The sequence below is a fragment of the Myotis myotis genome, unplaced genomic scaffold (genome assembly GCF_014108235.1).
Source record: "Myotis myotis isolate mMyoMyo1 unplaced genomic scaffold, mMyoMyo1.p scaffold_m19_p_13, whole genome shotgun sequence".
Lineage (NCBI taxonomy): Eukaryota > Metazoa > Chordata > Mammalia > Chiroptera > Vespertilionidae > Myotis > Myotis myotis.
The window spans coordinates 57,998,181-58,021,524 of NW_023416317.1; the positions used below are offsets into that span (position 1 = coordinate 57,998,181).

At 55.2% G+C, this 23,344-nt stretch overlaps 1 protein-coding gene and 1 non-coding gene across 2 annotated transcripts in view; both read left to right on the forward strand.

Annotated features, from left to right (window-relative positions):
- The window catches only part of SMARCC1 (SWI/SNF related, matrix associated, actin dependent regulator of chromatin subfamily c member 1), a 96,862-nt gene that overhangs the window by 67,653 nt on the left and 5,865 nt on the right, over positions 1 to 23,344 (forward strand). Inside the window, exons 22-26 of the mRNA XM_036333731.1 lie at positions 1,060 to 1,115; positions 2,497 to 2,611; positions 3,659 to 3,813; positions 11,782 to 11,916; positions 18,337 to 18,595. Coding sequence (XP_036189624.1) covers positions 1,060 to 1,115; positions 2,497 to 2,611; positions 3,659 to 3,813; positions 11,782 to 11,916; positions 18,337 to 18,595 — 720 coding nt within the window. The remainder of the gene's footprint in view (positions 1 to 1,059; positions 1,116 to 2,496; positions 2,612 to 3,658; positions 3,814 to 11,781; positions 11,917 to 18,336; positions 18,596 to 23,344) is intronic.
- LOC118668729 lies at positions 404 to 509 on the forward strand. Its single transcript, XR_004971735.1, has one exon. It is a non-coding gene; the product is annotated as a U6 spliceosomal RNA (small nuclear RNA).

The following is a 23,344-nucleotide window of genomic DNA, read 5'->3' on the forward strand; positions in this document are numbered from 1 at the left end:
TGCCCCTGCCCTGCACCTGGCCGGGCCAGGGCGCGGCTTTCTGGCGCTGAGCTGTCACGTGACCAGCCCTCCTTCTGTCATACTTCATCCCACCTCTGGTATTGCAGGCTTTGGGCATGTGGGGCAAGGTGGTGATCCGTAAAAGCTCTTCTGCTTCATGTGAGACTCAGTGTCCCAAATACTCTGTGTCTGGGAGCTCCTAGCCAGCCTGAACTCTGGAGGCAAGATCATCTGATCTCATTCATTCCCAAGGGTTAGAAAAAGGGGATTTCCCTATTGATTAACAGTGTTAGTCCGTATTAAACCTTGGTGTAAGTATCTACGTAGTCTCATTGAGGATAAATGCTGTTAGTCTTATTGTAACTTGTGGGCAGTACTTGTTTTTGTGTAAAGTCCTGGAATTGTGCTGGCCTCAGCAGCCCACGTACTGAAATTGGAACGATGCGGAGAGGATTAGTGAGGCCCCTGAGCAAGGCTGACAGGCAAGTTGGGAAGCCTTCGTACTTTCTCACTTTGCACGTTATGTAAAGCCTGACCGCTGTGCTGCACTCTGGAAGTTAAGACCATATGGAATGGAACTGTAACTGGAAAGTTAAAAGCCTGGTCAGGCTCAGAGAGCACCTCGTGCAGCAGCTTCCCCAGCGCCTGTCTCCCAATAGGATATGTGCTGTGCTCATGCCCGTTCAATAAAAACAACATTTTGGGGCCTATTTTACCTAAAAATTTTTGGACTGGGCCCCTCGATGGGCAGCTCATTGCGTTTCACAAGCAAAACAGCCCCAAGATCAAGAAACAGCCCAGCCCCGGGCCCCTCCCCCCGGGCTGCCTTGTCTCACCCTCCTTGGTTAACGGCTGCTCTGACTCTAGCACCTGTTTTTGACCTTTAAGTTAACAGATCATAAAGTGTGTGTTGCTGTGTGTCAGGCTTTTTATGCCGACCACGCGGCTGTAAGATTCGTCCGTGGCCCTGTGGGTAGTGTCTCCGACACTCTCATAGCTCTGTGATGGCCTTTCCCTTTTCCTATGTTGTGTTACTTGTTCTTACTCTTTTGTTTGTAGAAGGAGCTGAAGAGGAGAAAATGGAAACAGAAGCTGATGGTCAGCAGCCGGAAAAGGTGAATTCTGTTTGAGTTCTTCCCCAATAGAACAGCCACAGAGGAGCCTTTCAGAGCATCACGGTTTGCGTTTATTCTGATCTCTTAGTCCTTCTCAGGAGACTAAATAACTGTCAGCATTTGGACTTTGCTGGTTAAGGTATGGTTCTCACAAAGCATAATACAGGACATTTTTCATTTATTCGTGCAAAGATTTATCCACTCCCAACCTCTTCTTTTGTGCCAACCCTTTCAGGCACAGCTGGGACTATGAATATAAGAGTTGTCGTTCTTAAGAATATTGAATTGTGGGGTTTAAGTCCTATCCTTGTGCCAGAAGAGAATTATATAATATCTGGGATTTTCTGAGAGAGTGAACTGCCAGAAGAAAATATTTAGAAAAGACTTGGTGAGAAGGTGACATTTGAGGTAGATTTTAAAGAGCAGGTAGAGCTAGAAAGAATGGAATGGAGGCTAGGGAATCGAATTTCCACCTGGGAGGGGAGGCAGTCAAAGGGCCCAGAGTGTTCGTGACCCGATCCCCGTCTCACATCCGAGGTCCTGAGTGCGGAGTGAGCTGGGCGCACCAGACTCTACAGCCTCTTCAAGGCCAGGGGCTCATGGTGAGCAGTCAGCCAATCACTGTTGGAATAAATAGATGCAGGAGGGATTTGGGGCCTTAATCCCAGGCGGTGTTTTAACTGGTTTGCAGATAAGGAGAGGGTGGGAGTCAAGTTAGTTCCGGCTCTTACAGTACTGTGCTTTGTACTGTACATAACGGGTTCAACTCATTCCTACAACAGCCTCATCAAGTCAGTGCTAGTCCTTCACTTTACAGACGATGTCACCTACTTGTCCAGGGTCACAGGGATTTCTGAATCAGCAAGCGATGCCAGATGCCAGCAGAGGAGTTGAAGCTGCTGGCCCCGGAACTGCTCGCTGGTGCTCTGCTGTGGCTCTTTCTGCAAACCACCAGCAAGTGGCTGTGGAAAGGCTTTGTCAGCTCTCCTTTCCGGCAGCATTTCGTCCTGCTTCCTGGCTGATTATGTGCATTTTCAATGCTCTTGGCCCTTTTGGACAACAATTTAATTATTTATTTAATAAGTATCTCTCTGTTTAGCCAGTAAGTCATAGAAATGAATTCCTGTGACGTTCCTTAGGGCCTTGTGGCCGTGGCCTCACAGCAGACGAGACAGGGACCGTGTCCCTGGGGGTGTTGTCCTGTGAGCACACAGATGTTGAGGCATGAAACGTATTTCTGTGAAGTTATTAATTGGTTCCCAGGTTTTCCCTTCTGAACCTCGTCTGCTTGTCAGCAATAGCAGAACCTTTAGTTATTCCGTGGCAGTATCACTGACATTGGCCTTCCCCTCCCTCTCCTCTTCTTTTTGACCCTATTCAGGCAGAAAACAAAGGGGAAAATGAAACGGATGAAGGTGATAAAGCCCAAGACGGAGACAATGAAAAGAGCAGCGAGAAGGAACAGGATAATGAAGTTAGTGAGGATATCAAGTCAGGTAACACTGGAAACGCTTTAGACTTCATTCTGTCACTGGAAACGGGGAGAAATGTGGGCCGTCTAATTGTGTCGAGTCGACTTCCCATTTTGATTTGTTTCTTTTTTTTTTTTTTTTTTAAATATATTTTATTGATTTTTTACAGAGAGGAAGGGAGAGAGATAGAGAGCTAGAAACATCGATGAGAGAGAAACATCGATCAGCTGCCTCCTGCACATCTCCCACTGGGGATATGCCCGCAACCCAGGCACATGCCCTTGACCGGAATCGAACCTGGGACCCTTCAGTCCGCAGGCCGACGCTCTATCCACTGAGCCAAACCGGTTTCGGCTTTGATTTGTTTCTTTTTTTTTTTTTTAATTTATTTTATTGATTTTTTACAGAGAGGAAGGGAGAGAGATAGAGAGTTAGAAACATCGATGAGAGAGAAACATCGATCAGCTGCCTCCTGCACATCTCCCACCGGGGATGTGCCCGCAACCCAGGTACATGCCCTTGACCGGAATCGAACCTGGGACCTTTCAGTCCGCAAGCCGACGCTCTATCCACTGAGCCAAACCGGTTTCGGCTTTGATTTGTTTCTTGACGTGACCGTAGATGTGCCGCGTGCATTTCGCTTTGGGGCAGCGCCGGTGCTGATGCCAGTGGCCGCGTGTTCTCAGTCATGTACACAGACGAGCTGATGGGCCACCGAGGCCGCCACACAGGCCTCCATTCAGCGTCAGCAGTTGCTGGCGGAAGCGCTGCCCTTGGTCCTGATTTCCTGCCGAGAGCACCTCATTGACCGATGAACAGACATTTTGCCTGAATTTTCCTTTCTGTCCAAGGGAACGACACAGAGCTGAGAGAGATGAAGGGAAGACAGAGGGGCCTGTTTAGAAAATCCACCTCAGATAGAGGCGCACTTATGTGCTTGGAGCAGCCCCGCAGACATCTTCCAGGGCACTGAGATCCCTTTGTGACGTCAGGCCTGGGGGTCAGTGGCGGAGGTGAGCAGTGAGGTGGCTATTGAAAGGCCACACTGATGCAGCTTCTGATTTCTTCCAGAGGAAACAGAGTCTGAGGAGAACAAGGAACTCACTGATGCTTGTAAAGAAAGAGAAAGCGAAATTGGGAAGAAGAAAGTAGAACGTGAGATTTCCGAAGGAAACGTAGCCACGGCCGCCGCAGCTGCTCTCGCCTCAGCTGCCACCAAAGCCAAGGTTTGCCGACAGCCTCCCCCGGCTCACTTGCGCCTGAATGGCTGTGTTGTGTTCTGTTCGTCTAGTGCAGCGGTTCTCAACCTGTGGGTCGCGAGCCCTTTGGGGGTTGAACAACCCTTTCACAGGGGTCGCCTAAGACCATCGGAAAACACATATATAACTACTGTTTTTGTGATGAATCACTATGTTTTAATTATGTTCAATTTGTAACAATGAAAATACATCCTGCATGTCAGGTATTTACATGACGATTCATAACAGCAGCAAAATTACGGTTATGAAGTAGCAACGAAAATAACTTTATGGTTGGGGGTCACCACATGAGGAACTGTGTTAAAGGGCCGCGGCATTAGGAAGGTTGAGAACCACCGGTCTAGTGTAAGGAGCCCCCGCACCCGGGAGCAGGGGCCGTGTGCTTGCATGGTGTTCTAGGTGAGGAGCTGCGCAGGCGGGGCGTGCGGGTCGGCTGGTCCTGTGGCGACCGACCGCCTTCCCTGCGGCCACCGTGTCTTCCCACGGCCGAGCAGGCTGCAGGTGGAGGGCGGGATTTGCAGTCTCTCTAATTTGCCTGCAGAGCTTGACTGGACTGTGGTTCCAATGTCTACCAGATTGAAATATTGTGATTTTTAAGGCAAAATCTGTTTCCTTGTATAAAGACTTCATCCTGCTCTTACAGACTGGAAGGAGGGTGGTGGGGGACCTAAAATAGCTCTTTTTCTCCTTGAATTTGCCAGCTTTTCTGGGGGTGGTTTTCTCTATTTATAACACAGTATTGGCTTCACAGCATCTTGAAGCGACGAGAATGTTATTCCCCTCACTTTGTGTTAATTTAGCATTTTAAGACATTCCCCGCACGCACATGTCATTTTAAGACACCTTCCCCTTCCAGTTCCCCCCAGGGAGTCTCCGTGCGTGGCAGGTGACCGAGTGGAGAGCAGTCCTGGCAGATGCCAGGTCGGGCCGTCCTGAGCCTTCCTCCCTGGCAGAGACTCACGGGCTGCAGTCCCCAGGCCACCGGGTGCCACACCACTTCTCCGTGTGTCTCCGCCGAGTCCTCCTCCTCTAAATGGGCTCGGGCAGGAAGCACAAGAACCTGGGTCACGGGTATTCAGTCACCTCCCTGCCCCGCCCAGGCCAGAATCTCACACCCTTTGGCCTGGAGTTTAGGAGTTTTCGTGCTCAGGACCCTTCCCAGCTCTCAAGCGTCATTTCTCGCCTGTCGTCCTGACAGGTTCCTTGCAGTTCTAGACAGACCCACCCAGCCTCTCCCCTCCAGCTGGGCTCCCTGGCCACTCTCCCCCTCTCGGAGGCGGCTCTCCTCTCTGTGCCGCCGGGCACGCTCGCTGCAGGTGGCGGAGAAGGAGCTGCAGTGGGGGATTCCCATAAACCCGTTGAGGACACGTCATGGTGTTTCATGGCTGATGAAACGCGATGGCCTCATAGCTCTGACTGTGCGGCTCTGGGCAGGAGCTGTGTGCTGTGCACGACCGACCTCCTTCCACAGCGTGACTCCTCCCTCGCAGAGAGCGTGCCCGGCAGAGGCCCGGCAGGGGAGGCCGCCCCAGAGCCTCCTCTTCCCAGGCACTCGCTTGCTTCCCGGAGCGGAGCGGGGACTTGGGTTCTGTTCTCCAGCACCTGCTCCCCGACCTGGGAAGCGATGAGGCTCGTGCGCTGGGCCTGGCAGCTCGCCGCCAGCAGCCTCTCGGGCGCCAGGGAACGCGGGGAAGGACGCCCTCAGATCGCTGTGATCGGCGGCCTCTAGCCACGCACCCTGTTACTCTCGCCTCCTCCTGTGTCTGTAACAGCTTTGTTACTGAGGGTTTTCCGTGACAGAATTTAATTGTTTGTCACTGTCTGGCCTGGAGTGGCCATTAGAGGCTCTGGATCGAGCTCCAGAACACGCGGAGGGCCAGTGAGAGGCTGGGGGCTGCGAGAAGGACCTCAGGCTGGTGCTCTGGGTCCCTCCCGTCTGGGTGTTTAGGTTTGGCTGGAAGGGAGGGGTCAGAACTATTGCCGGGTTAAACTGGACCCTGCAGGAACCGGAACATGCTGTCTTTTTCCAGCAGCTGCAGGATCCGTTCTCCCAAGATGCAGAGACCCAGACATTTCCTTCAGACTGTTCTGCCCACCCTGCCCCGTCCCCGAAGCGACCGTGTAGGCTTGTCTTCTCGGCCGCTGGGTGTTCGTTCGCTCTGGAACAGCAGGAAGAGGCGCTCTTGCTCCTCAGAAGCGCCTGGTGCTTGCTTCCTGGTGCCAAGTTCTGTCTTGAGGTGGCAGACCTTCCCCGTACGTCAAGCTTGTCAAATCCACGGCCCGCCAACCGCATGCTTGCTGTCCACGTCAGTCACGGCTTTGCCGGGTGAGCACTGGTCGCCGTGGGTTTACACTGCGTGCGTTTGTCGCTGACGCCTTCTCTTACCTGGTGACACTGGAAGACAGGAGGAACTGTCACAGTTCGCATGCTGGCTCTCACCTTCCGTGACGAATAGAAGCCCCTGTGACACCAGGTGGAATCTGCTTTAGGTGACGCTGACCTGACCTCTTCCCACCAAGTTACTTCTTCCTTTCTTCCTGTGCTGCCGTCTGCACCGGAACGTCCCCTTTTTTCTTATCCTTGACTATTTATGGGCTGATTCTCCTTCATTCCACACCTCTGTGCCCACTCTGAGGCCTCACCACTCCTCCTAGGCCTTGTGAAGCCGATCTGTGAGGCCGGGGGCGGGGGGGGGGCGGGATGCTCTCCAGCCCTTAGTTTGGGAGGCTCTGCTTGCCACAGCTGCCAGACCCCCAGAATCTACAGCCCGAGCCCCAGCCGTGTCCCTGCTGTGTGGCTGCTGTACAACCTGGTGGCTTGAGACCATACTTGTGCCTCATGGTTTCACAGGTGAGACTCGGGCAGGCTCTGCTGGGAAGATCCTGCTCCGTGTGCCATGGGCGGGTCACTGAGTATCACCCTCCTGGCGGGGCTGCTGTGAAGGCCCGATGATGCCACGTGTGTGCCCGGAGCCGAGACCCCTGGCTGGCTGCATGGCTGTCCACACAGGCCGGCTCAGCAGTCAGCTGGCTGCTTTGTGTGCGGGGGGTAGCAGATGGTTGGACTTCTACATGGCAGCTTAGAACCAAGAGAAAGCAGCCCCGCAACAGGAAGGAGAACTGCCGGTGTCCTGTGGCTTGGACCCCCTCCCTGACGCTGCATAATGTTTCCCCACCCGAATGGTCAAAGGTTCTGTCCAAATTCAAGGCGAGGACAGCAAAGGCCACCCTAGACGGAGGGCGACACCTCGCCCACCACAGCTGCCATCACCCCCTGCAAAGGCAGCATCTCCTTGTCTGGAGTGGGAGGCTCAGGCTGCGGTCAGGTCTCAGCTCAATCCAGGCCCGGAGCAGCTCCAGAACCAGACCCGACCTCCTGGCCGGGGCCTGGTGATCGCAGCTAGCCCCGGGCCATCATCTGTGAAGCTCTCCTGGCTGAAGATGCTCCCAGAGTCTCAGCCAACACCCAGCAGCTCGCTCTAAAGGCGCCTGTCCTTTTTAAGCGCCTCGGCGCCAGTCGTGGCTTAGTTTCTCATCTTTAAGAGCCAAACAACAACAACCGGGATAAGAAGGAGGCAGCTACACCCAACTGCCTTATAAGCTCAGCCAGCCAGCCCTGGCCCCGCGCGCCACCTTCCTCACCGCCCGCCCTTCCTCCAGGCGCTCCTCAGCACACCCCCTGGGCGAGGCACTTGGCTCTCTGAGCCTCGCTCGAAGCTGTGTAAGCTGGGGACTGTGTCTCGGCAGGTTATCAGAAGTAGCAGCAGCATGGAAATGCCAGGTGACAGCACACATGGCGTCTGCAGGAAACACGTGCTTGGTGACCTGGTGGCTCCCTCTGGCCCCGTGATGTGTGCCCACAGTTAGGTGTCTCACTGTCCTCTAAGGTTTCCCCTGAGCAGACGTGAGGTTAACGATTTTGGCCCAGTGCTTGGTGCCATGCAGTCGCTGGAGGCCCCGTGAGGATCGGCTTCTAGGCCTCTATTTCTGCCGGATCGACTTGGTGCGTGTGGGTCACCAGATCCATCAATTAGCAGAACTTCTTAGCCCTGGAGCAGGGCGTGTGCTGCTCGAGGAGAGGAATGACTGTGGTGCCTTCTCTCAGATGAGAATCTCTTACCAGTAAAACTGTGAAGAGTCGGGAAGTTTCGTGAACAAGAGGCTCTTCCTCCAGCTGTGGCAGCACAGGAGACAGGCCTGGCATGTTCCCAAGTTCATCACAGCAGATTCCAGGGGACAGCACAGGAGCTGGCCGCTTCCCGGATGAGCGGAGCCATCGTCGGGTTTGACACGTGTTCAAAGACGGTCAGAATCGTTTCTAGGAACTGAAGAGTGAAAAAGCCAAATGTGCCCTGACTGGTGTGGCTCAGTGGATAGAGCATCGGCCTGCGGACTCAAGGGTCCCAGGTTCGATTCTGGTCAAGGGCACATCCCCAGAAACATCCCCCATGATGTTTCTCTCTCATCGATGTTTCTAACTCTCTATCCCTCTCCCCTCCTCTCTGTAAAAAATCAATAAAATATATTATAAAAAAAAAGCCAAATGTGATGTGCAACATGCGCTTTCCCTCCTGTTTCCACTCAAACCCAGATGTTACTACCCACACCGATGACTACTCCCTGTGCTTGGGCTGGGGTGGTTCTGGTGCCTGTTTAGCATCTCCAGTTTGGCCTGGAGACGTGCTGAAGTGGCCATAGGTGGAGGCGGGGCTTCCAAAGGCTCCAGGCGGCACGGGGTCACGGCTTAGGGTCCGCACCGCTGTGTCCGGCCGGCACTGTGCTCGGTCCTCACATCTGTCCTGTGGGTACCGTTGTTTCCAGGTCACAGATGGAAGTCAGAGGCAGGGGATAGCGAAGCCGTGGTTATACTGGCAGTAAGCAGTCCAGCTTCACCTCTGCCCTTCCTACTAACTCTGTGCTGCACAGCCTGCAGGACAGACATGGAATTCACAGGGTGTCAGTGTCAGAGCTCAGTGTAGGACAGTGGTTCTCAACCTTTTGGCCCTTTAAATACAGTTCCTCATGTTGTGACCCAACCATAAAATTATTTTCGTTGCTCCTTCATAACTGTCATGTGGCTACTGTGATGAATCGTCATGTAAGTATCTGACATGCAGGATGGTCTTAGGCGACCCCTGTGAAAGGGTCGTTCGACCACCAAAGGCGTCGAGACCCACAGGTTGAGAACCACTGGTGTAGGAGTGCGTAGAACTCTTAAAGAGCATTTTAAAACCCTAATCACGGACTAATGTAGATTCTCGCCACCCTGGCTGCATGTGGCAGCAGAGTAACATGTGCCTGGACAGCCACTGGTTCAGTGTCTCCCTCCACACACTCAGGTCCCTGTGGAGCCTGCGGACCCGGCCTCAGCCCCTCCTGCCGCCTGACACTGTGTCATCTTGGCAGGCTTCCCCTCCCCCGCTTTTTGAAAATAACTATAGACTCAGAGACGTTGCAAAAACATTATTATAGTCATCCTGTGTACTACTTACCGATTTCCTCCAGTGTGAAATTTTGTTTTTAATTAATCCAATATTTTAATTCTTTTTTCTCTTTTGCGATCTTGGTAATTACATATACTTTTGTTATTTTAGTGTGTTTTTTCTAATGATTGCATGATGCATTCTTGACTTTTGCAGTTTAATCTCAATTCTTCTGCTGCTTTAATGGGAGAACATAATTCTGTTGACTGCCGCTCAGTGCCTTTCTCCATTTCAGTGTTTCCTTTCATGGAGTAGGTCCCTCCTGTTTAAAGAGCTCTTTTCAGAACGCTTTGCTGTGCAGCCTTGACTTTTGTTTCTCTTAAAAGGACTTGATTTCACCTTCATGTTTGAAGTGTATGTTCAGTGGGTAGAGGGCCAAGGCAGTTCGTTTTCCCCAACGTTTAACCAAATGCCGCTTCCTGTTGGAACTCCCCTGAGCCGGCCGGGGCCTTTGTGCCACGCCCTGAGCTCATTGAGGGTCATGTGCTCTTTCCAGTCCATACTTTTAAGATTCTTTTTTGTTTTTATTTCTCTGACTGGGTTGTACTTTAAGATGATTTTTATTGTATTTTCTCTCCTTGGGAATTGTTAAGCTTCTCGAATATCTCAGTTGATTTGTTTCATCTATTGTGGGAAATTCTCACCCCAGTATCTCTCTTTGTTTTTAATTGATTGGGATGAGATTAGTTAATAAAATTACATAGGTTTCTCTTATACCCATGATCTCTTTGTTGATTCTCTCTCATTTTCTAGCCTTTCTTGTGATTCCATTTACGTAAACGTTACACCTTTTGCCAGGTGTGCACGTCTCCTACCTTTGGTTCTGGTTTCCTTTTGATTCTTTTCACTCTGCTGCAGCTGGAATAGCTTTGTCAGCCTTTCACTTCGCTCGTCAAGTCTCCTGCTTTTAAACTTCATCATTGAGTTATTTTTCCATTTAGTATATATTCTAGCCAATTATTCACACACACACATATTCTAAATCTGTCGAAATTCTGTTTTACCCATATTTTCTACATTTTCTTAAACATAATGATCTTGAACTCGTTGAGGATTCTCACGTTGTCTCATGTTCTTACATTTCCAAAGTTGTCCCTTGCTGTGGGTCTTTTATTTTTATCATTTTCTGATACTAACTTTTTAAATTGTATTTTTCAATGACAGTCGACATCCGATGTGATGTGCCTGCACTTCAGGGGTACAGCGCGGTGGTTAGAGTCACGTCCTTCACTTAGGGCCTCGATAGTTCAGGCTGTGGTCTCTTCTTCATGTTTCTTGTTACTTGATGGTCCTTTCTGTTTTGAAATTTCGTGCTCCTTATTTCCTACTGGTTGGGGAGGTTCCCACATTCCTGCATAATTCTCAAGAAGATGGAACATTTCCTGCCAAAGCCAGCAGAAGTCTAGGAGCCCCAGGCTCATGGAAACATCTAGAACCTGGTCCACGGGTCCCTCCGAGGAGGCAGCGCAGTGAGCGGGAGACGCCGCTCTTGGGCGCCTGGTGAGCTTTCCGGTCTGCGTCACGTGCGTGCGTTTTTCATTCAGAGTCACACGCGGCAGCACGTCCCTCACGCCGCTGGGAGTCTGGTCACCTTCCCGTGAGCTGGTGGTGGTATCGGTGTGACGCAAGGCTGTGAGGGAGGCAGGCCTTAATAGCTGTCGATGAGTTCCGGAAGCCTCCCTTTTTCAGCAGTGAAAAGGGAAAATGACTCTTTTAAATATTGTCCCTCACTTTTGCCCCCAAGCCTACATATAGTTAGCCCTCCTGCCTGCGGCTCCGTCCAGACCCTGCGAGAAACACAGAGCACGGTAGCCCCTCCGTCGCTTCCCAAAACCTGGCGGAGCAGCGGGCGGCGCCGGAGGTTTAGCAGATTTGACGCAAGGGGATGCCGAGTGGTGCTGCCCTGCCGCCCTGCCCGTGCAGCTCACAGGGAGGGGCAGGCTGTAGGGTGAGGGTGGGAGGTGCGGGGTGATAAATGGACGTGCCGCCCGGCCACCGTGTCCTCCTCTTTGTCCATCAGGGCCCTGGTTCAGCCTCTGCTCCTTGATGGGCACGGGTTTCCTTCCCTGTGTAAGGGCTGGTTTAACTTGAGGTAAATGTTCGGTAGAAACATGCAGAGGGGCGTGAAGGGCCCCATTTAAATGACACGATCCCCACGTTGCAGGAATAGCTGCTTCAGCCCATGTTCCTCTCTAAGCCAGCGGTTCTCAACCTTCTGGCCCTTTGAATACAGCTCCTCATGTGGTGACCCCCAACCATAACATTATCTTCGTGGCTACTTCATCACTGTCATGTTGCTGCTGTTATGAATCGTCATGTAAACATCTGATACGCAGGATGGTCTTAGGCGACCCCTGTGAAAGGGTCGTTCGACCACCAAAGGGGTCGCGACCCACAGGTTGAGAACCGCTGCCTAAGCAGCTGTGTAATCATGTGACTGCTCTGTGCTTAGCACCTGGCTGCAGTGGAGGAGAGGAAGATCAAGTCCCTGGTGGCGCTCCTGGTCGAGACGCAGATGAAGAAGCTGGAGATCAAGCTGCGGCACTTCGAGGAGCTGGAGACGATCATGGACCGAGAGAAGGAGGCCGTGAGTGCCTTTCGGGGGCTTCGGGCCGCTGAACCCCGCCTGTCCTCAGCGCAGGTGCCCCTCAGCCTCGGCTGCCGGCTGCCGGCCTGGAACTTGCTCTGCCCTCCTGGGCGGTCTCGGCAGCGGGGAGGGAGCTCCCACATCCTGAACTGCGTTCTACACCCCAGGCCCCGGGGGCTTCAGGCCCCCAGACTGACTTGCCTGCTTGTTACCTGGTTCAAGGCTTCTCTTGAGTCCCTGTCCCCTTGACCTGTTCGCTTCCAACCCTTTTACCAAACCCTCCTCAGACCCGCCCCCGCTCAGTCCCCTCCCTCCTCTGGGGGAGGGGGGGGGGGAGAGGGGAGGAGGAGGCGGGTCAGTCATCCATGCTGACCCTACACAGCAGTCTCTGACCTGACACTTTTCCTATTTGGACGTGGCCCAAACAGGACCAGGAGAAGGACGAAAAGGGCCGAGGACGGGGAAGGGAGCGTGTGCATCATGGAAAACGGGCAGGGGAGCACTTGGCGTCGCCGGGAAGTTGTGGGGAAACAGGGATTCAGGTCGTTGGAGGACATTCCTTTAATGAGTTGACAAGAGGACGGGGTGACTCTGAGGGATGGGCTAAGGTGGGGGTTAGTTAGGATGATGCTTTTTTGTTACTTTGACTTTTTTGTCTGTATATGAGACATAGGTGTCTCAGAATGGTAGAATTATATATATATATATATATATATTATTGGTTTTTTACAGAGAGGAAGGGAGAGGGATAGAGAGTTAGAAACATCGATGAGAGAGAAACATCGATCAGCTGCCTCCTGCACACTCCCCACTGGGGATGTGCCTGCAACCAAGGTACATGCCCTTGACCGGAATCGAACCTGGGACCCTTCAGTCCGCAGGCTGACGCTCCATCCACTGAGCCAAACCGGTTAGAGCTGAATGGTAGAATCTGAAGATGAGAAGAGTTTTAATGTTAAGGATCTGCTTATATTTGTTAAGCTGTCCCTTAGTGCTGGCTCATTGTTATGTCTGTCCCACCACCAGCTCTGCTCGTAGGCAGGCATTCTGGCCCTGTGAGCACCGGGAGGCCGCTCTGGAGCTCCCCTGCCCACACCCTGCACGTCCCACCCCCAGTTCCCTGGCCTTGGAAGCGTCCCCCACATCACTGGCCCTCTCCTCCTAGGCTGCTGACCACCCCATCTGACCCCCACCCCCTGGGTGCCAGCCATGCCCCCTCACGTGCAGGCTCCCTCGGCCCTGCACCCATGAATGTCAGGCCCTCCCCACTTGCTGCCATGGAACCTAACAGCACTCACTGCATTGTACCAAAGGGACACTTTGAGGGCAGAATTCACCAAGTGTCTCTGTAAGCACAGACCTGGCCCATCACAGCCCCCTGTGTAACTGTCGGCTGAATGAAGGAATGCCAGCATCCCAGTCAGTGGAGCTGGGACGCTGGGGAAGTCCTGTTGGGCCTAGTTTAGCTCCTGACGGATGACAGCACAGTGAGCTCAGCTCCTTGGACAGAAAGGACCGCCTGGCGACGGGGAGAGGCATTGGAGGAAGCCTGGGCGAGTGTGGGCTGTGCCGGGGCCGGGCCCTGCCGGCCAGTTTGCGGCCAGTGAGCGGATCTGTGAGCCGCTCTAGGTATCGCTCTCTGGGCCTCTGAAGGCTGTTGGCTGTGGGAATTGTACACCTTCAGACACCGACATGGAGGACACAGCTGGGGGCACCCAGCCTGTCTGTCAGGGCTGGAGGCTGGGTGAGACCCTGACACAGGCCACGTGCTCTGCGGGAGCAGGGCTGGGAGTCAGAGGGGAGGAGGCCGTGTGTGAGACGGTCAGGGCGGCTTCCTGTGGAGGAGGGGCTGAGCTGCGGGGAGAAAGGCCCCAGGCCCGCGCCGTGGCGGGAAGGCGTGATGGCTGGGGGTGAGCCAGCTGCCCAGAGCTGCTGTGGCCTGGGTGCTGGGCTTAGTTCCTTGGCTCTTGCGGCCAGTGCTGAGTGAGCACCCACCTGTCGTGGCCTGCGGTGCTGGGGACCCGGCGGAGCCAGCCCAACGCCGCTCTGCCTGGTGCAGCGCAGATAGTGAGGTGGGCGTGTGTGTGATGCGTGCGTGTGCACACGGCTGTTTGTCACAGGCTGCTGGGGGTAGTGGGGGAGGGTGGGGCGGGATCTGAGTTTTAAGTGTTGGCATCTGAGTGGCCTATTGAGACCTGGCCGGGTGGGCAGTGCTTCTCAGCACAGGAAGCGGCAGAGGCCGAGGCCGGAAGCGACAGGCGACGGCACGTTTGGGAGCTGGGAGTGCGTGGGGGCTGGAGCAGGAACGAGCAGGAGCTGAGAAGGGGAGAGCCGGGGGTGCTGACCCAGGCACGGAGCTTCCTGCAGGCCATCCAGGGCCTTCCCACCTCCTCGACTCGGTCTGCGCAGCCAGGAGAACGGCTCATGCCGAGGCCCAGCGCCATCTCCTCGCTGTGCAGCAGGGACACGCCGCCTGCTGTGCCGTAGAGACGGGTTGGCCACCGGAGGGAGGAGCACTCTGGCAGCCCGTGTGGTGGCGGCTGCAGGACGGCGGCCGAGTGATGAAACGGTCAAGCTCTGGGCAGTTTAAAGGTGTTGCTAGTAGCTGTTGGCACACCTGCAGGATGTGGGGTTAGGAGAGTTGGTTGCACTTTATGACAAATTCAAGAAGAAAGAACAAAGTCCACACGTGAGTGCATCCTGCGCAGGAGACGCGGGCCTCGCTGGTCTGTGGTGTTGGTGGTAGCTCAGCCCTGTGCTGCCTGCCGTGCACCCTCACGCCGAGGGGTGCCTCGGAGATAGGAGTGGACGGCAGCAGGTTTAGTTCTGAATGAAAACGCCCCCGAGGGACGGTGACGGGCGCCTCCCCGTCTGCCTGCAGCGCCCGGAGCGGAGGCCGCTGTGCTGGCTCCTCGGTGGAGGGAGGAACGGTGTCTGTCTGGACTTGGTCACTGCAGTGGAGGGCTGGTCACTGGCCCCAGACCTTTTAGCACAGGGGTGACTGTTTACTTCAGTTCTGAGCCATGTCGTGGGGGCTTCACGTCTCCGCCGATATTCCAGTTCTTGACAGTGTGGGTGGATTTTGTGGGTGCCCCCACACACCTTCTCTTACTCCTTCCCTCCCCCGACCCCCCTTTTATGCAGATGAGGCTGGGAGAGGGACTCTGTGTGAACTTCAGCTGCGCTTGCAGCTGTGTCTGGGTTTGGCCCTGTGCAGAAAGGTGCTCTGTACTGGGCTCCGCTTGGACCCCGTGGGGGAGGGGTTTGGGTGTGTTGTCGGATGTGCCTTGGAGCCAGCACAGGCAGCTGTGTGCAGCCGGGTCCTCGAGCCAGAGTGTAGCCATGCAGAGGTTTGGGGGAGCAATTCGCACTGTCCGTTCAGCTACTGGGACTTCAGCCTCCACCCAAGAAGTGGGAAGGGAGCGAGGAGACTGAGATGTCTGAGGCATGTCACTTGGCAGCTGTCAGCATGTTGTCTTTTGGTCACCAAAATAGTGTGTGTGCGAAAAATTTTTCAAATAGGAAAGAAATGGATAAATCACCGTCTCTCCTGCCCTCGTTCTGTTCCTGGGAATATTCGCTCTGACTGGTGTTCTCCAGAACACGGTCCGTGTGGCTAGAGCAGGGTCAGACCTGGACACAAAGCTGTTGTTTTTTTTAATGTAATTGAGATTGTGTTTAAATGTTGTTGCAGCTTGTTTGGTTTGGGTTTTTTCCCCCCGTGTATCTTAGAAATAACTGTCCTTCAAAAACAATACTTCAATGCCCGACTTTATGCACACATTATTTTTTAGGACAGAGTTCAGATGTAGAATCACTAGGTTGTTGGTTAAGGGAATTTTAAACTTGCTCAGTGTCGACCTACAGACTGAAGGGTCCTGGGTTCCATACTGGTCAAGGGCACAGGCCCGGGTTGTGGGCTTGATCCCCAGAAGGGGGCGTGCAGGAGGCAGCCGATCCATGATTCTCTCATCATTGATGTTTCTCTCTCTCACTCTCCCTGTCCCTTCCTCTCTGACATCAATAAAAACATATTAAAAATTTTTTAAAAATAAAAACTTGCTCAGTACAGTAACTGTTCTAAAAAATTCCAGTTCACGTGCTCTCCGATTGCCACAGACGTGAGTGCAGGCTTCAGCTCATTCAGCAGGACGAGGTGTCCACGCCAGGGATGTGTTCCTGCAGGAGCCGGACGTGTCCGTGGCTCTGCTGGGAGCCCCAGGCAGAGCTGTGCCCCTGGGCTGCTCTCTGGGCGCCGCTCTCGGCTTCTGGGACCCCTTTGTCCCAGTGGAGCTTAAGCTTGAACTGGGTTCTCTTCCAGGGTGTGTGTGTTTAATCACTCATCCTTTTTAATTCTTCTAATTACTTTCTCTTAGTTACCTTCTCTGCTTTGAAATGACAAAAGAAACTCATGAAGAAATAGTATAATTAAGGTTAGTTCCTTTGTAGGCAAGGAATTGGGACAATATTTCCCCTGGGTGAATATCTTGATATTAAGGTCAGCTCCCAAAGAAAGGCTGGTTCAGTTAAAAACAAACAAATTTTAAAAAGACAAACCGCTAAGATAGGTGATGCAGAGGCTAAAATTCCCTTCAGAGACCCCGGCTCTCCCTCCAGTGACTGCAGCATCGTCGTGCAGCTGGTCTCGCCCTGAGGTCCAGCTCTTACCTGATGCAGGGCCTGAGCCCAGCTGTGCAGACGAGGGCTCAGCGGGAGCACAGGTAGGAGGGCCTTTCCTGGCAGCCTCTTCAAGTGCAGCCTCAGCAGAGCCCTACGTTTCCTAGAAAGAACGGCTAGAAGAGAGCAGAGCCCAGGTCTGTGGCGCGAATCTTTAAATCCCGTTTTTACCCGTCTGCCTCTTCCGGACGCCGTCTCACCGATGAGTCTTCCTGCTGGAGCTCGGCCTCCCCAGGATGCTCTGCTGTTCACAGCTTGCCACCCCTCCTCCTCCTCCTGCACACGGGGGCAGGTCCGGGCCACGGGGTTGCCCTCCCTAGAAAAGGCAGCGTCCGCCGGCCTGTTAGGACCATTAGCACCCCTCCTCCTCCCTCCTGGGAACCTCACACTCAGGAAATCGTGTCTCGGAAGCTCTTCCCACTCCCTGAAAGCCAGTTCACCAGCACCCAGGACAGAAGCCGACCATCTCTCCACCTCCGCATCCCCTGGCTGTGCGACCGCACGCTGCCCACAGCCTGTCTTCCTGCCCCCACCCATCCGTGCGCCTCCCTGGCTGCCACCCTGATGCCCCGCGATGCTCCTCACTCAGTGTCTCAGGCACTTCCTGCCAAAAACCAGACTCGTGGGCTGGTTCTCACGCACCTTCCGTCGCGTTGTGCCCATGGTTAGAGCAGGCGCTGTGGGCCGCTCTCGGCTGCGGTGCTCTTTCCTGGGCTGATGCCGGCCAGCAGGCACATAGTGGGAGCCATGGGATCAACATGAAGAGTTAACTTCTTAGAACAAAGTCTTTAAAGTCCAGTGCGTACGCCGTACGCTAGCACCTCTCACCCCCTGAGCCGGGCCCCAGGGGCGCAGGAGCGGCTGTCCTGTGCTGGACCGCAGAGCCGGAAAGGCCTCCCGGGACTCGGATTCGCTCCTAAAGGGTCAGGGGGACGTTATTGAAAGAAACAGGCCTGTTCACCCTCCTTATGCTCCTCGTGCTCCTCAATCCCAGCAATCGGAATTTTTACCTTCCTTTTCCAGCTGGTTTTCTTTTTCAGCCCTGAATTAAATTAATTTTGAGAGCATTCCATTCTCTGAACTGTCAGGCGTGTGGCTTCTGAATTTCTTGGCACATATAATAACTGTTTTCCTGTGAATTTTAATTTGGGCCTCAGAAAGATTATCTTGAATATTGAAATGCTCATGTTCTTCAAACCAAGATGCGCGCACACGCTTATGCGGACTTCTGGATGCGCCGTGACTGAGCCACGGCATGCGCCTCGTCCGGGAGGGCTGAGCTGTGCACCAGGGCCCTCCACACCCTCAGAAGGGTTGCTCTGTGTCACCTTCTAAGTCAGGGACTCGAAGGGTCTCGTCCAGGAGAGAGCACCCGGGAGCTGGGGGGCTTAACCTCGGGGGCCATGGAGAGGGCAGGAGGGGCTTTCCCTGCTGGGGAGGCTGAGGCAGGTGTGGGGGTTTGTTACCACCCGAGGCCTATCGGGCGGGTGGCGCGTGTCCTGATCGGGCCCAGAGAGCGAGAGCCCCACTGGCGAAGGCCTGAGGAAAGGCAGGCCTGTACCCAACTCGGAGAAGGCCTTGGACCCCGGGACCGGTGTCCGCAGGGAAACGTGCTCCCCGAGAAACCCTGCTCTTCCTCTCTGGACGTTGTGGGGGGACTCGGGGGCCAGGGGGTGCCCTGTGTGTCCCCATTCCCGAGACCCTCTTCTGATGTCATTTCTCTTCCCCTCCCTTCCCTAACAGTTGGAGCAGCAGAGGCAGCAGCTGCTCACTGAGCGCCAGAGCTTCCACATGGAGCAGCTGAAATACGCAGAGTTGCGAGCCCGCCAGCAAATGGAGCAGCAGCACGGGCAGAACCCTGCACAGGGCCACCAGCACCCGGGGGGCGCGGGCCTGGCGCCGCTGGGAGCAGCAGGGCACCCCGGCATGCTGCCTCACCAGCAGCCCCCGCCCTACCCTCTGATGCAGCACCAGATGCCGCCGCCCCACCCACCCCAGCCAGGTGAGAGGAGGCTCTGCCCGCAGGAAATGGTCGCCCAGGAGATGGGGCGTTGTAGCCATGGTACCTCAGGCCTGCCATGTGCCCCCAGAGTCTCTGGCATGATGCCTTTCTCCAGGCAGGTCGGCCTGGGCGGCCGGTGTGTCCCCGAGTGCCTTACCTGCATCTTTGGATTGTCTACGCTTTTTTTTAAACTTAAAGACGTTTTTAAAACTAGACAAACACAAAGAATGGTACAGTGAACTCTGACCCAGCTCTCTCAACCATCACCTTCCGCCATTTTTAACGTTTCGTCGGGAGCCGTTCAGCTGTAGACACAAGCAGAGCGGAGCGTGAGGACCCCCAGCACCTCTGGGCTGCCTCACAGTTTCCGACGTTTTAGGGGTTCCTCCTCCCTTTCCGTATCTCTAGCCACCGGAAACCTTATCTGTAACATAACCCACCATCACACAGGAAAGGGGCTCAGGTTCCTACTGTCATTGCCGTCTGAATGCTTCCTGTTGGACTCGGTGTGCAGACAAGTCCAGGGCCTCCATCTGCTGACAGTTCTCAGATCTGTTAGCAGTTCCCCCTTCTTTTCTTCTTTCTTTCTGTGGTGCCGTTCGCGCGTTTGCCTGGTTGTGCTGTGTGTCCGTGCCCCCCCCTCCCGCACGGGGCTGGCACTGGCCTGTGATGTCGGTGAGGCTGCTAGTGACAGTGAGATCGGACCTGGCGCCGGGCTGTTGGGCTGAGCTGCCCCGCGCTGGCCTCACGGGCGCTTCCAGGTCGTGGGGTCGCAGCATGGCGAGGCTTCTAGTGGTGGTTCCTTCTGCACTTCTTAGCGGCAATTCTTTTATTTAAAAAACCAAAAACCTTTCTTTATCGTTCATTATCCTGGAACTCGGTCCTTACAGGAAATTCTGGGCAAACGCCTCATTCTCTCCCTTTGTCAGGTATTTGAAGGAAGAGCTACTCCCCCCGCCCCCCCCATCTCCTAAGAGGACCCGTCAGGGGTTTTGCATTGTGTGTGTATGTTTTTAGTGTTGTGGGTTTTATGTGTTTCAGTCTGTTGTGGGCATTATTCTTTTTGATCCTCAACTTGTCCCCTTATGGGAGCCTTTTCGAGTTGGCAACTCTTCACCACATTTTAACCTTGAAAGTTGAACTCACAATTCTTTCAACTTAACTGCCAACATCATTAGAACTGAAGTGTCCTTTTAATTCCAGCTTTTCCGTCCCCTGCATTTCCCCTCGGGGAGCAGTGTGTCTGGCGTGTTCTGTGTGGCTCTAATAGCCGTCCTCCTGTAGGTTTAAATGCCCGGGGACTGCTTCCTGGGTGGATGCAGACTCTTCGGCCACGGCCTGGAAAGGGGAGCGAAGGGGAACAGACCCTGGGAACCCTCATGCTCCTCAGGCCCCTCCCTCTCGAGGGCCGCCGTCCCGATGGAACCACAGCGCGTTTGCGTGTGTCAGCTCGCTGCGCTGTGTGTGCGGTGCGGGGTCACCTTGTGAGTGGTTGCCTCTCCTGTTGGTCCCGCATCCACTGTGGGGCCCCCCGTTCACTCGTCCTGTTGACGCTCAATGTTCCGAAGCGCACGTGCGCGTGTCTGGGGACAGAGGGACACGTTTTTGTCGTGTGCCCCGCGCTGCGGTCTGGTGCTCCTAGGACGGCCGTCGGGCGTGCATATGTTCGCACTAGGAGGTGCTGCAGTTGCCCCGACGTGGGCGTCCAGCTCTCACTCTCTCCCAGCTCCAGGCGGTCACTGTTGGTAGTTGCCCCTTGCTTGGCGTTGCGTGGAGTTTGAGTGTGAAATGAAGTCAAGTGTGTTAGTAAAATTAAGAACAATAATAAATTAAACCCTTAATTAGTTCAAAGTTGCCTAGAAGGTGCCAGTTCAGAAAAGGCTGGTTTCGCAAGCAAGGGGTAGGCGAGGGGCTCCATGTGCTGGGGTCCCTCCGCCGAACGTGTCCTGGGCTCTGGAAGGTTAGGCCACAGCCTCCGGCAGGAGCTGAGCATGCGCCCGGGCCCGCTGGCCAGCATGGAGGCCTGAGGCTCCCTGGTCCGCGATGGAGGGGGAATCAGCCTCCAAAAGCCAGCCAGGTGGGCGAGGGGGTGAGCAGCTCGAGACAGATTCACGGACAGTGGTCAGTCGGTCCAGCCTCTGACTAAGACTCTTGGCGTTCATGTCATTGTGTGGATGGGTCGCCTTTCCTCCTGGCCATTAAAATAGCGCCGGGGGGCGCACTTGCCCGGCGGCCACGCGCCCTGGGCTGGCATAAGCTGGCGCGTGTCTGTGCTGCATGTTGTGTGTCCTCTGTGGCCCTCCGTCCCACCTCCCGAGTCCATGGGCTGCGTCAGGCTGTGTGTGGGGAGCTGCGGTCACCCTGGTCATGCTCCTGAGCGCCAGCCTTCCCTGGGCTGCTCCCCAGGCAGCTGGTTTCTACCAACAAAAGGCAGAGGATGACCCATAGGGGATGTTTCTCGTGTCGTTTGGCAAACGGAAGCTGGAGGGGCCACGGCCACCTTTGGGTTTTGTGTTTCAGTTGTAGAACAGGTGGCTTCACAGAGCGGGTCCTCGCGTGGACTGCTGCTCTGCTGTCACAGGTGCATAGGCAGGGGGCACGGTCCTGGCGCCCGTGCCAGCGTCCCTGCCCTCACCCAGCCGGGCCGGTCAGCACATGGGGCGCCAAGTCGCAGGTGGCCTGGTAGCGGCTGCTGCTTCCTGGGTGCCCTTGATTTGGCTGCCTCTCGAACAAGAGGTGGCCTAACTGCTGGGCGTCCCTTTCAGGTCAGGCGGTCAGTCCTCCAGAGGCCTCGGCACCTGTTTAAGGGAGCGTAACTGTCAGTGGGTGGGGCCAAGGGAAGCGTGGCGAGCAGGGGAGCCGAGCCCGCGGGCATTCAGGCGGGAGCCGGGGTCCTGTGAGCTGTGGCGTCAGGGCCTCGTTGGGGGGTAGGGAGATGGGGGGACGGTGGCTTGGGCAGCCTCGGGGCTTCTTGTTGCTTGGGTGGAAGAGGTTAGAAGGCAGGACCCGCTGATCTGACCTGGTGGAAACGCAGACGCGGCCGAGAAGATGTTAGTGACGGAACCAGGGCATCGGCATCCCTGGGTTGAACGATGGTTGTTCGGGGAAATCTGACCAAGGTGTTGGCGCTCGGCCTTCAGGCCCTGAGGTGGGCCCGCTTACACCGGCCGCCCGTGGGAAGGACAGCAGGGGAGGTGATGCCACCATCGCCGCCCGCCACCGCCACCGCGGCCTCGGCCCCACACGGAGCCCCGGGAAGACCAGCTCCCCGGCAGCCAGGGTTTTATCTGCTGTCATGTGACAGAGGGCTGCCGGGCCGCCTTCCGGGGTAGCAGGTTCCCTCACAAAGAGCGCAGTGAGGGCCCTGGCGCCCCGGAAGCCGCTGCGGGAGGCGCAGTCTCAGGGGAGCTTGGCCTTGATCCTGTTGTATCTGTTCTCCGGGGACTCAGCCGGGATGTGCCGTGGGAGGTTGGCAATGTGCTCGAGGTTGGAAATCAGCTCCCTTCCCTCCTTCCCTCTCACACTCCTTTCCACCTGCCCTCCCACCCTAAAGAGTAAAGAGGACGTCCTCCCATAACATTCCATTAGGCTCGGCGGGCGTAACGCGTTAGTAAAAGAGCTAATGAATCTGAGAGTGTGAGGGTTTTTCCACGAGGCTATACCTAATTTTAGCAAACGTTTCCATTTTCTAGGCTTCGGATGCCTGCTGTTCAAAAAAAAAGCCTGTATGTAGGTCAGCCCCCCGCCAGCGGGGCTGGGATGCGGCTGTTCTGAGCCACAGCTCGCTCTCACCTCCTTCTCTGCCGGGGAAGGGAATACCTGAATGTTTCTTTAATGGAAATATATACAGGAACACTTTTTAAAATATATTTTTATTAATATCAGGGAGGGAGGGAGATAGAAACATCAGTGATGAGAGTCATTGATCAATCGGCTGCCTCCTGCACGCCCCCCACTGGGGATCGAGCCCACAACCCAGGCCTGCGCCCTGACCTGGTGAGATCTGAATCCGACCAGGAAAACCACAGGATGTTGAGACTTCAGAAGGATAGAGACTGCTTTACAGGGAATGGGTTCCTAGCCTCCCCAATCCTCTTACCTCTGCCCACACCGAGCCTGACCCTCAGAGATGAGCGTTTCCGAGGAGAGACTCCTGTCAGACAGGAGGTGTGGCGGGAGGAGAATGTGCCTCCGGGTCAGGCAGGCCTGGGCGGGAACCTCAGCTCGGTCTTGGTTCCTGTGACTCTGGACCAAGTGACCTCGCCCCTGACACGCGATTCCCTGGACGCTGGGCCTTCCCGTCGGGCAGTCTCCTCACAGTCTGGAGGATGCAGGGAGCAGTGGTCGCCGCCTGGCAAGGCACCACCCGAGGCGGAGGTCCTTGTCCTGCCCCCACCCGCTCTCTGCGCCCACTGCCCGGGGCCCACCAGCACCGAGTCCAGGGGCGGGGACAGCAGGGCACCCTGCAGGCGCAGGGACAGCGCTCACGCTTCCTGCTTCGCGCCTGGCCTCCCCGAGAAGGATCTGCGCAAGGTCCCCCGGGGACTCCCCTCCACTGGCCGCCGCTTTCCTAGGACTCTGAGCACCCACATCCCAGTGATGCTGCTGCCCTGTTGGTGACAGGAGGAGAGAAGGTCTTCTTATTCCGAGGCTTTGGAATTCAGAGAGAGAGAGAGAGAGAGAGGCTTGTCAGCTGTTGGGCTGACAGCCTTAGAAGCCCTGCAGCTGCCCTGCCCGCTGGTTGCCGTG